Source organism: Anabas testudineus, chromosome 19, assembly GCF_900324465.2.
Source record: "Anabas testudineus chromosome 19, fAnaTes1.2, whole genome shotgun sequence".
In the NCBI taxonomy this organism is placed as follows: domain Eukaryota; kingdom Metazoa; phylum Chordata; class Actinopteri; order Anabantiformes; family Anabantidae; genus Anabas; species Anabas testudineus.
In genome coordinates, this window is record NC_046628.1 from 8,278,762 (window position 1) to 8,291,558 (window position 12,797).

General features: G+C 40.2%; 1 protein-coding gene and 1 long non-coding RNA gene across 2 annotated transcripts; one reads left to right on the forward strand and one right to left on the reverse strand.

The window, feature by feature from the left end:
• Positions 1-3,560: 3,560 nt before the first annotated feature.
• LOC113156161 (heparan sulfate glucosamine 3-O-sulfotransferase 2-like) lies at positions 3,561-7,504 on the reverse strand. The gene is made up of 2 exons (XM_026351112.1): positions 6,884-7,504; positions 3,561-4,498 (listed from the first exon to the last, which is right to left on the reverse strand). The coding sequence occupies exons 1-2, from the start codon at positions 7,384-7,386 to the stop codon at positions 3,880-3,882; spliced, it is 1,122 nt and encodes a 373-aa protein (XP_026206897.1). The 5' UTR covers positions 7,387-7,504; the 3' UTR covers positions 3,561-3,879.
• A 2,423-nt stretch (positions 7,505-9,927) lies between these two features.
• Positions 9,928-12,636, forward strand: LOC113156191. Its single transcript, XR_003298285.2, has 4 exons — positions 9,928-10,022; positions 10,694-10,879; positions 10,976-11,163; positions 11,365-12,636. It is a non-coding gene; the product is annotated as an uncharacterized LOC113156191 (long non-coding RNA).
• The last annotated feature ends 161 nt before the right edge of the window (positions 12,637-12,797 follow it).

Here is a 12,797-nt window from a genome sequence, read left to right on the forward strand (position 1 = left end):
TACCAGGGAACCCAATTCTATCTCATGTGAACATCCCGAGCACAGCAAATGAGGAGGGCTGTGCGAATGTGTGCTATTTTAATTCTGTAAAGCTTAAATGGAGCATGCACGGAAAATGCGTTTTCTCGTGCGCTCGCAGTATCAATTGTTATAGTGGTGGTAAAAATTATATGTAGAAATGACATTTCAGAGGAGAATTCCCTTTTAAATAATCACTTGGCAGTTTGATGCTCATTAAAAATCTGAGGAGCAACACAAAGACATTTAAACACGTCACGTCTGTCATCAGCCAATGGGCTTGATTTGATTGTTTTAGTTATTGTTATTATTTTCTTTTCATTTCCACCCCTCCAGTACAAAGAAATACAATATTGCTGCTTTAAGCGTTAGATCTAATCGTTAGCACTAGATCCAACATTTTCAAAAAATTACTATTAAGAAGGCTCTAAGCCTCTTTCCAAAACTCTGTGTGGCGTGTGAAAGATAAAAAGAACAATACGTATCTGCTCCTGTCCTTGAAGTCTTATCATTAGTCTCAGCAATAACTAGTGCTTATCAACAGTGCACTAACGTATTAACTGATCCCTTCAGGTTTTTCAGGTATTTTGAGAGAGAATAATTACCAGGGAGCTCCACTGAGAGGGAAGGATGTGAATTGTTCTATTCAGGAACCTATTTTGATTAAAAATGTAATCCAAATACTCAACACTTTAATTACAACCTCATACAGACATTTGTTTTAAGTGGTTCATTTAGTTATCGACTTTCAAAACAGGAAAAAAAAAAAAAATTAACACAGCATTTAACAAATACTCATTAAGCTTAACAAGCACCTCATTAGCTCCAGTGCAAATAGGTCACGTCATAGTGCTCCGAAATGCAAAGGATTTTATGATTTGCATGGGCTACTTCCTGAGGGAATTCACATTTGAAAAGAAAGTCAAGTGTGTGTGAGCGCACTCGCCTCTGTGTGTGTGTGTGTGAAAGAAAGATTTGACCCGCAAGCAATCTCTGGAGAGCCGTTGACTAGCAGAGCCTAATCAGACTCTGGCTGATGCTTGTTCTAGGGGATTGCTCCTCTCCAGCCCTCAGGCCTAATTAGGACCCATGTGTACCATACAGAGAGTTGCTGCTCACAGCGACGGCTGGATAGACGCTCACCTGTGCGCGCGCTCAATAAGGCACAGAAGTGAGCCGCTGGCGAGCATGATGACAAGAAGGGCCACACTGCCTACGCCCCCACCTGGAGGTCGCATTGGTTTAATGAATGCTAGGACAGGGAGAAAGAGAAGCTGTGAGGCGAGAGAGAGAGAGAGAGAGAGAGAGAGAGAGAGAGAGAGAGAAAAGGCGGACGTCTGGATTGAGAGAGGGTCACACAGAGTGGAGCGTCTTTTATGATTTTTCTCCTAACAATGCCCTGTGACCATTTGCAGGGGAACGAGGAGAAAGACAGGCTGAACGCACAGCCGAATAAAAATAAGAGCAGTTTATAGGCTTCCTGAGCTCAACTTGCTGTGTTTCTATGTCAAACACCAAGAAATCTTCAAAGGATACTCTGTTACATGCAAATTTCAAAAGGGCTTCAGATGAAGTGGTATTCAAACAGATAAAAGTACTAGACTTCTGAGGTATGTAGATAGAGAGGAGTAGTGTGTCCTACATTTCACTGGAAGCCAAGTCATTATTAATAAGAATTATTAGTTTAAAAAAACACATTCTCGCAGCTGAATGTTCAAACATCTATTGTGATATTGAAAGGCACACATTAAAATGCTGAGTAAGTCCCTGCTATTCTATTTGTGAGACCTTCAGTGAACCTCTGCAGTCTATATGCCCAGTCTGTGTGTCTGTTTACTCTTGTGTAGGATCTAAATTTATTGATATTGATTCAGTTCTTACTTGCTGCTGTGTGTGAGAAACACCATCTTTTTATTTTTTTTTGGAGGCGAATATTGCTGATTGTATAAGAAGAAAGTACTGGGAACACGGGGGACAATACATTTATGAATTGCATTACTGTAAACACATTTAATTACTAACAAAATACAGTATTGAATAGTTGTAGAGTACAGACAGCTCACACACTCTGTAACTACACCATAAATACTGAGAAAGTACATACATTGTGGTCCTTAAATGTTTCTGAACTAATGTCATGATGAGACAAAAGACACATAACTATTTTATAGCTTTAGCCTTAAAGGCTATTCTGATCTTATTCTAATATAGATTTTATATTTGTACATTGTAAATAGTATTAGGTACCCCTATTTTAATTACATAATATTAATAATATAGCTCTTTCCATAAATAATAAATAGGTAAATCTGTTATTCTCTCCTTTTGTAACCTCGTATTACCCTGCTGTTGAATACTCCATCACCAAGTTCAATAAAGAACAACACTTTAATTTAAAGCATAAATAAATTAAAATCTATTCTAAAGCATCAATCATAATATAAAGAGGAATTTGAGCGGCTAACCATTCACTATACGCACACTTCAAATCTCTGAATTGTCTCTTAAATCCCTGTTCTTGTCTCACAAGCTTTTTTTCCCCCCTCTTTGTTTTCGCAGTAGCGTGTCAGTTCTGGCTTTAGTATTCATACCATGTAGCCAAATCCAAACTTTTCACTGCAATCACGTGATACGCACTCCTAGAATCTATTTGATAACCTGCCACAACTAGGTGTTCCCTGCTTTGTCTTTGAAAAGTGATTGAAATTCCTCACACCTACACCCACTCATTGTCCAACCACCGCCGCTGCACACAAACCTTACAGAATGCAATAAACCTCAATGGGTATGTTTCCACCGGCAGCACGGGTGACAAATGTAATAACTGCAAGTGGTCTAATCTGCTGAACAACAACTACTTCCCTAACTGGATGTGAAAAGGCTACAGATCCAACCATTTGTCTGAGATCTTCAAAATGCAATCACGATGCCAGTTTACAGTTTAAATGTCCATTGTTTGATTTGGTGTGTGGTTTTATAAGAATCAAGCAACACCCGCGAGTAGGAAGGGATTAAAAAGCGATTCAGCGTGGTTTTTTTTTGTTTTTGTTTTGTGAAAAGCAATTTATCAAGGTGATGGCTTCAGATGAGAAAGAATAAAAAAAATAAAAACTGTATTTGTGCTTCTGTTTCATTTAATGAAGTTCATGGACAAGCATCATGTGTAAGGCAGTGATAAAATACTTTTGTCACAAAAATATATAAACATGGCTTTGCAAATAAAGCACAGAGTGTCAAGTGTAGTGCTGACTTATCTGGTTCATGCCGGAAAGAATGAAAAAATAAATAAAAATAAATAAAAACTTCACTCAACAAACTGATGAGACCAGCAGTAAGTAACATTAGGTGGTTCCTACTGGCGTTATGGCTTTACATTGCGGATTTACCACCACAGTGCTGCAGCTTAATTCTGCTCTCCCTGAAGACTTCACTGACATTTTCCAAGGTCTTGCTATCAAACCATGCTTTGATTAGTGAAGCAGGTTTTAAGAAGAACTAATCCCATTCCCTGGAACTTACACTTTTTTTGAACCAGTCAGCAAATGGGGGGAAATCTAGTCAGCAATACCATACAGTACAGTAAGAGGAACTGAAACCGATGATGGCTATATGTGCTGCAGAAACAGGAACAGGATGCTGATACTGGCTGGATACCGATGGCCTGCAAGCAAGGGCAACGCCACCTCTGTTCATTAGTGCCACTTATAACCAATAACACTGTCTCTGCTGTGGCTCTCACAGAATTGTCTGGAGACTGCTGATAGTAGCCATAACATTTTACTGTAGGCAAATCATGTTGGAAAGGAACTTCATGGAACACAGAAATCTTCCTTGCTTCATTTAAAAATACGTCTCAAACCTCTATTCCCACTTGAAATCGTGGCCGACCATTTCATAAAACTTGACATTGTAAGGTCTGTAGAAATCTCGCAGCTGCTCAATAGCGTCTCTGTCTATTTGCACATGAGTTCTGCCCTTGGACTTGCCAAGGCAGCGGGGAGATCCGCTGCTCTCTGGCTTCTTAAGGCAAGGGAAGCCCTTGGTGCGGTTGAAATAAAAGTGTTTGTCAGTGACAATGCGCTTTAACCCAAGGAAGTCTTGCACCCGAGCCAACTCGCCTGCTGGGTCTGTGATAAGACGCTCTCCGCTCACAAAGTGGATCTGAGCCAGTGGGAAGTAGTGGAGCCAGTTTTCAAGGTGCAGCGCATAGAGTCCAATCCGAATGGCATTCCAAGATGTGTCCACAATGCCCAGGGTCTGGTTTCTGAAGGCCAGCTCTTGGAAGCTCGGCAGATCTGGAGTTTTAGATAAAGTCTGTGTGTAATCTGATATTGCACGAGTGACGGGGTCTCGCACCACCACTATGAGTTTGGTATCTCGGGACATGGCAGAGATCCGGTGCGGCGTTTCTTTTGTCACAAAGTAGCTCGGTGTCTTCTCCATTGTAATTTGGCTTTCAAGAGTCCTTGGCATTAGACCTCTGAATGAAAGATGAAAAAAAAAGCAAAGTAAAGGTTCTGGTAACATAAAGGTTTCTCATTAACATCAACAGTTCTTTGAATTTAATTAGAGCTTTAATTACCACAGAGGCCGACAGATTCTAGATGTCTATCTAGGGCAGGACTACGTAAGTGACTTGCAAAGCACAAAACCATCCTAACTGAGAAGCTCCACTTTGGCCGTGAACCCAGTTTCTCGATGTAAATGATAATAGGAGCAGAGGCAAGAAAAATCATAGTAGTCCGTTGTCACTGGAGACTTGTCTCGCAGACAGCTCTCTTGTGCATCAGCCGAGCACGGTTCAAGAGTAATAAATCACTGTGAATGCAAACAGAACACATATAGCAGGGTGACTCTGTTAGGTTACTTCTGGGTCTTCAAACTAGGTCATTGTGGTCTTTGAAAGAGATGATTTGAACGAGGTAACAGAGTAAAAGTTGGAAGTTTGATTGGAAACTATCAACAAAACGAGCCTTTAACTAGGAATGAAGATTATTGTCATCATTTTTATTTAATCTGATATTTTCCTCAACTAATGGATTTATTTGGTCTATGAACTGTAACATGTCATGTAATGTGTCTTATTAAGTTACAATAGTGTTAAGAAAACATAAAAAGGAGCTGTTGTTCATATTTAAATATCGTAAACAGTCAAATGTTTGGATTTTATACTTCTGGATTTTAGGTTCTCTGTCAGATGATTCTTTTCACCTTTAAGTCTCCGGACTGTGTTGATAAGTAGATGAATGGCACCATTGCAGAAATGCTGAAATCCCACACACGGGGACTTTAACATATTTGGTTGATGCGCTGGATGATAACTTAACAGACACTAGTGGGCGATGCATCATTGCTAAAGTAGCTCAGTGAATTTAGGTAATAAAAAAGCTCCAGATTCATTTTCTGTACTAACATCCTTGAATGATTAGTTGTAAGCAAAACAACCTGGGAAATAACAATTTAATTTGTTTTCCACACTAACACAGGTCATTGTGAACTTTAATCTTTAGTCTGCTTTCTTAACATTTGATTTGTTGTCACCAGTAAAGTCGCCACCTGATAAACTCCCACGCTCAGAAAGTTAGCTTCGGGGATCTTATGATTATTACTATTCCAAACAATAATTTGACCTTTAATGACTTACAAGAGAGGTTCAGAGAAGCAACTGTTTATTTTGAAAGCAATCCCCAGAAGTCAGCGAAGCTGGTGTTTGACCTTTCCTCGACAGCTTTGACAGCTGACAGTCAAACTAGGGTAATGGACGAGGGTTCACATCTCTGAGACACATCTCAGAGACGAAGAGGCTTCAGCTGTGCTGAGGAGTGCCAATTACTGGAGATACCTTCAGTCTATAATTATTTTATAATACTGCTGATACACATACCTCCTGCCGGATACATGACAGCCGATCATTAACATGAAATGTATTTGAAACTCCTGCAGATCATCTCTGTTTGTGTGTGTGTGTGTTTGTGTAGGACTGGCTTGTGTGCATGTATTCACAATGGCTTATGACTAATCCATAACACTCTGTAATTAAGGAGTTTAAATAACGATGTGTATGTTTCATGTGTGGAACGCTGTGTACAGACAGATCGCTGATGATCAAACAAAACAGTTTGATGAGGATGCAGCTTGTTAAAGTTGTTTTATCTGAATCAATAAATCGTTTACTTTGAGAAATCTTACCATAAAGAAGACGATAGCTCAGGGACCTGGCAGCTGCTGCAGGTCTGCACGCTGCTATGTGCACTGTTTGCCTCCAGAAGTCAAATTGTATGAGAAATATGATGAATTACTCTACAGTGCATCGAAAAAGAGGACTCCTGTTTGCAAACAGAGCCCCATCCTGCAAAGTCTCTTGTAATTAGAGCATCAAATGAGTCGAGAGACTGCGTGTTTACCCACCTCAAAACAAACCAAACTGTACACAGAGGGGGACCCAGGAGAGGACAAGGACTGAGCAAGGCCGCAGTTTCCACAGTAAGTAGTTGATTTAGTACAGTGGTTTTAATTTCCAGATGCACTGAAACTTTTCATTTCTTTATTTGTTTAAAGGTAAATTTTAATGGATGGAGAATCAGTATTGTGGAAAGAAAAAAACATTATAATAAATTAACTTAGAAAGTAGAAAATACCCATAAAACCATAAATTACATATGATCACAGGGCCAAGTGTGAGCTACATATTAATCAATTTATGCAACTAATCAATTAAACCATCACCACAAGTGAAGAACTGTCACTAAAAATGCAGTAATCTCTGATTTCTTGCAACAAAACCTGATTAAACTGCAACATGGTGTCTGATTTGAAGATAAGTGGAGCAGGTCGAGGCACACCTGTGCAGCTGAGACTCTCTTACCTGTACCACTCCAGGCCTCTGTCGTAGTTCCTGTCGAAGAAGTGCGTCTCGGTTCCAGCCGCTCGCACATCTGGATGGATTCTTATGAACTCCAGAACAGCTCTGGTTCCTCCCTTCTTCACGCCGACTATGATGGCATTGGGCAACTTTTTATTCCCAAACTTTACATAACCCATCGGAGGACTGGGTGTGTCGTTCCTGGCGACGTTGTGCGTCGAGGAGGCTCTTTGGTCGGTTTTCAGCCGGGATGCCTCGACACTACTCGGTCTCGCGTCCAACGGCAAAACGCAGGAGAAGGATTTCTGAAGGCGCCTTTTGGCTCCATCAGCCGGGACCCACTGACAGCTGGGCGTCAGATCACCTGCCTTCTGCATGATGGTGTCGGCAGGGAATAGCGCACAGTAGCACAGATAAGAAAGGAGAAGGGATAATAAGCCAATGGATGTTCTTGTGAACCTGTGTGAGAAGGGGAGAAGTCGATTGAAGAGGAGCACGCATCCCATCTCTCCACAGATATGAACAGTGCATGGTTTTTCTAATGGGTTTGGCGTTCCGTCCTTTCTGCCTATTGTAGTCGCTTAAGTGTCACAGCTGCTTCCTCTCTCCATGGCAGGAAAATCCGAAAACTTCAGTCAGTTGTTAGTCAACACTTCCATCACTTCCTCACGGAGCAGCTCAACATAGTCCGTCCGTGTCCCATCTCTTCAGCTCACTGATTGAAAAGTCACCCTTCGCTGCGCGCTGACTTTGGAAACGACGTCCTCCTGTACAAGTGCCGGACGTCTCCATGGCCACGCACCAGTGGAGAGGCAGGAGCTGAGCGCTCTCTGGTAACTTGAGCGGACTGTCAGCTCCAAACCCACTGAGCGACAGAGAAATACTTCAACACGGTGACGTCAGAGCGTCTTTGCAATGCAAAAAATGGAAATCTTCAGCTTCCTCCTGTTTTTATCCGACTTTACTCACTTCCCAACGTGCAGGTGTCCGCATAGTAAACATGTCAGCTCGTAGTCTATAGGTTATTTTAGGCGAGATGAGGAGGACTGTGCAAATTCAACAAGGAATTTCATTATAACACTTTTACACCAAGAGCACCAGACAAATCCAAAATGCAAGATGAAACACATCCACATACGCCCATTACGCAATGGCTCCATGATACTAACCAATGGAAATCAAGACCTCCAGCTACAGAAAGCTGGACTGTGCAGTGTTATGGTTATTTCTTATCTTATAGTGTGCAGATGACAACAAAACCAAACTCACTGACTTTCGACCCTCATCATTTATTTGTGCTTTAGTGAAGTAATAACACAGAATTAACAAGAATTTCTTGGAAGCCCCCCTTTAGGACACCACTGGATGCTGAACATGGCCAGATCAACCTGTTTTAGGGGTCCTGGGTAAAAAAAAACAATTGCTGCTCCTTCCACTCTGCACTCAGACGTTGGTTTACATGTGGCATTTGATTCAATAGTAGAGTGTCAGCTGAAACACTGACACTCTTAATTTTCTTTTCACATGGAAACCTTCTACCTTCTTTAAGACAGGGCCTCAAGATCAGCTAATAAAGCAGGAGGCACCTTATCATGGCATGTTAATGAGGCTTAATGATGCATGTTTACAAACAGGTTTTTACTTAAATTACCACCAATCATTTGTAAACTTACAGCTAAAAACCCGTCATCATGTCCCCGGTGTTTTGCACCCCTCTCCCTCCCCTAGCAGAGAAAGTGTTGGGGTGTTGCTGTGAGCAGAATGTGCCGTGCAGGTCATCCCTCTTAGTTTCCTGATGACTGATACGAATGCAGACAAGCCTGAGGTTGAAACAGAGGAGGATGAAAACTCCCAGTACTGCAGGGACGCACAGGGAGGAGTTGAAGTGTCACAGTGGTGCGCCCGCAGGTGTCTGCGCCCAATCTCAGAGGTCTCTGATTAAAGAATGATTTATAGGGCCTCGTGGGAGAGGCCCGCTCAGCAATCCGTCTAGTGAATGAGATTTTTCCTCAAGAAGAGGGCGGGTAAATCAAACCTTGGGACAAGAAGCCTGCAAAGCTCTGTGATAGGGCTGGTGATTAAACGTTCTAATCATCCCTGAGCGTGCATCTTGTTATTGCAGCGCCACTATGGAGGACACTGGTGCTTAAGAGTTAGTTTAATTAGTTGAATTCACAGAACGTCAACGTGCTTATGTCTGAAAACAATTCCCTAACCTGCGTTGATGTTTGTCTCTTACACAACAGACTGTTTGAATTTTACACTTACACAAATGATGACACTTATTGTTTAATTCAATACCAATTTTCATACTTTGACATTTCATACAAAACAAAACAAATCAACAAAGAAGAAGGAAGTTTGAATGAAAGCAGTTGAAGGCAGGTCAAGAGGAGTCGAGCAAAAGCAAATAATGCATGTTGCAAAACACAGTTTTATTTTCTTCACATTGTTGGATGTCTTTTGGGGATCACTGTAGAAAGACCTTAGTTTGCACACTGACCGCTCCATCTGCAGCACCGCTCATTTGTCAGAGGTGAGTAAAGCCTGAGGGGGGAATGTCAGCCTGTCTTCACTCTGATCCGACACTGGGTGCAGATACTGATAATCCAGACAATTTTACATTACAGATGGATGAAGAATCACTCCCACATGTTGAGTTCACACGCCCCTAGTAAAACAGGACGCGCACCGAAATGTTCATTTGTTTTTGCATATTAGTCAGGACGATAGTTGACTCAGAGTTTGGATATTAATGCTGCTTCCAGTAAACCAGCAGTGCAGATGCTGATGATTTTTGTGCCTTAGTTAGATGTGCAGACATGAGTATTGCAGCACATCGAGATATTTTTATATTTTATACTTTCCTGTTCAGTACAGTGTTTGCCACAGTGCATTTGTTGTAGGTCTAATAATTACTTCTGTACATAATTACTTCTGTACATCTTCTGTGCGTAACCCTTAATGTCCCAATGCTGACACCTGCTGGTCACATTGTGATGATGCACACACAGTGCGTCATTTCTTGATTACAAGTGAAAGTGAAAGCTTTCAAGGCCTAAACAGACTTCCTGTAGCTGAACACCAACGACTGCTGCAACTCAAAAAACAAGAACATTTCGTCAGAAAAACGCCTCAAACAGTAAGTTGGCTTGAAACATTAACTCCATTACGCATGAATCCAAAACGCATTAAAGATGCAGGTGAATGCTGATACATGCAGTTGGCTTGATGGACACACGACGTCAGACGACAGGCGAGGTGGATTTTTAAATATACTTAACCTGTGGTGAATTTATTGGTTCTAATCACTCTGTCTATGTTGTAAAACACTTTTAATTGTTGTTATGGGAAGAGGTGATAGTGACGATGACAATAAGATGGAATAACGCGTTTCATAAAAGGACATAAGGGACAATAAAATGTTATGACGAATAAGGAAATGTTTTGTGCCACATTGTTAAATGGTTTGGATGTTTTTATTCACCCGAAAAATCTGTCAAAGATACATTTATGTTGCATTATGTTACATTTATGTCAGCATGGTATCTTGCAAACTTACATGCAATACGTGTGGGGGAATAAAACCTCAGAGAGATCTAAACATCCTCCATCCTGTTCTGAACAAACTGTGATTAAACTATAATTATAATAACAAAAATCCATTCTCAGTCCCCAGTAGACACCAGCAGTGTGACAAATTTATGTTTAAGATATTCTAATAACATTGGGAAAGACATTATTTTTACTATGTATGTTTTTTGAGTCATGATAAAATCTGTTGTTGTTTTGTTTTGTTTTTTTCTTTTTCAGGAAAAATGGTAAAAATTTACTCACAAGAAGCTGGAAACACTCTGGGCTGTCATAAGAAATTTCTCAGAAAACTGAAAGGTGCAAAACTAGTGACTGATCGTGAGAAGAGTGACGCGATTATTCTCTTCTGTCCCATTGTGAGTCGTTTTCAGACTGACGTTAGGTCAGCCATATCCAACGTCCCAGGTAAACACCCAGACAACCTAAAGCAAATATAGATGTTATGTAACGTTTTGACTTTTAAGTACAATTTACGATCTGTGTTGTGTCTCTCTGCCAAAGATTCATTATGTAGGAAAGTGATCCTAGTGGCGATGCATCACACATTTGACCAGGACTACACTTTACCACACAACAGACAGCTCGACTTCTGTACAGTCAGGCTTTGTGTGGACTGTCTGTTTTTTGAGAAAGTTGGACTTTTGAAGTGTCGTCGAAATGAAAGCGCAGTCGAGGCTGTGCGTAAAGAGGTAATCAAGTTAAGCATTATTATCGTGTACTATTACATGTATATTAGTATACTTTTACAGTAGTACTGTGATCCAACATTATCAAGTTGATCCAGTAAACATAATTGTATATATGTAGTTTTCATACATCTTCATCTCATAATTATTTACCGTCTTGGTTCTAACAGACTTTAGGTTTTTTTCTTCCTTTCTTTTTTGCAGCTCAAGATTTCCAGCATTAAACGGCCCAAATGTCTCAGAGGAAACGAATGAAAAAATGAAACTGGAAAAATGTCAACAACTTAACTCAACAGATCAAGAGAAGTCAACAGTTTAAGACCTGAAAAATAAAAAAATTCCCCGGATGTCTTTTGTGGGACTGAAGACTGATGTCATTTATCCATTTGTTCATGTCTTTAAATGCTTTTAAGAATGTACTCTGAAATATGTAGGCTTCTAAATTCTAGAAAAAAAAAAAACAATCTGTCTCACAAACACAAAAACAAGAAGGTTTTTGTGGTCTAGTCTAGTCTAGTCTTTGCTAAATGTTTGTTCTACTACAATACTTTTTTTTTAACTGCTGTCAACAAAACATTCTGCAATCCTCTTTTTCTGTACGGAAAACCAGGAGAACAGAGGGGGGGCCATGATCCATCCAATAGCTACTGACACGTTTCACAAATTAGATCCTCTCTGTGACAGGAGATAAAATGTGAGGGCTTTACCCAAACTTATCCAAAGATACACTTCTCCTGTGGGAATTACACTTCTCCATGCAAAGTTGTATGTCAATTCAGTGTTCATGTTAAAAGGTAAAAAAAAAAAATCACAAAACTAGTAACACACAGAGACACATCAGTTCATCTGTGTTCCTACTGTGTATTTGTTCTATATAATTATCGAGGGGGATGTCTCGGCTGTGACATTAGTTTTGCAGTGCAGCAGTTGGTTTTGCTGCCTGATTCTCCTTCAGCTCTCTTTTGACTGAAGGTACCCTACTGATGAATTTGTGTTCAAATTGTGCTGAGCCATCAGCTTGGTTACTGTACATGTTAGACACTGATTCCCCCTGGGGTATATTTGAAATCTTACGCTGATCTCTATGATGGTCTGGGCTTCTTTGTATTGCTGACTGCGTTTCCAGCCTAGATTGATATTAATGTAGTTCTGTATTCTTTCACGTGCTGACCTATATTTCTCTACACACTGGAAAACACATATATCTTGTCGTTAGGGCTGATGCACATATAGTAATAGACTTTGCTTGGTCTCTGCTGTAAACCATCTGTAATCCCAGAAGAGCAATAACTACTATTGAAGCTGCTCCTTTATAATCAGTATTTTTATTTGTTATTTGTTTTCAGTGTGTTGTATTGCACTCATTGAGTCTTTTGTATTTTATAGAATTAATACAGTTTTTTGAATCTTGCATCTTGAATGAATGTTCTGTAATAGTGTATATAGAATAAATCTTATTTCCACTGATGAGTTTTCTACAGTGTGAGGTGTCAAAAATACTGAGCAATGAGCTGCCAATATGACAAGACTTTGGTACCTTATTTTGAAGGTTTGTGGAATATAATGCAAAGAAGCTGATGTTTTATCAAACCTCTTGATGGTAACAGTCACTCAAAGGTGAGAAAGTATATTTCTGA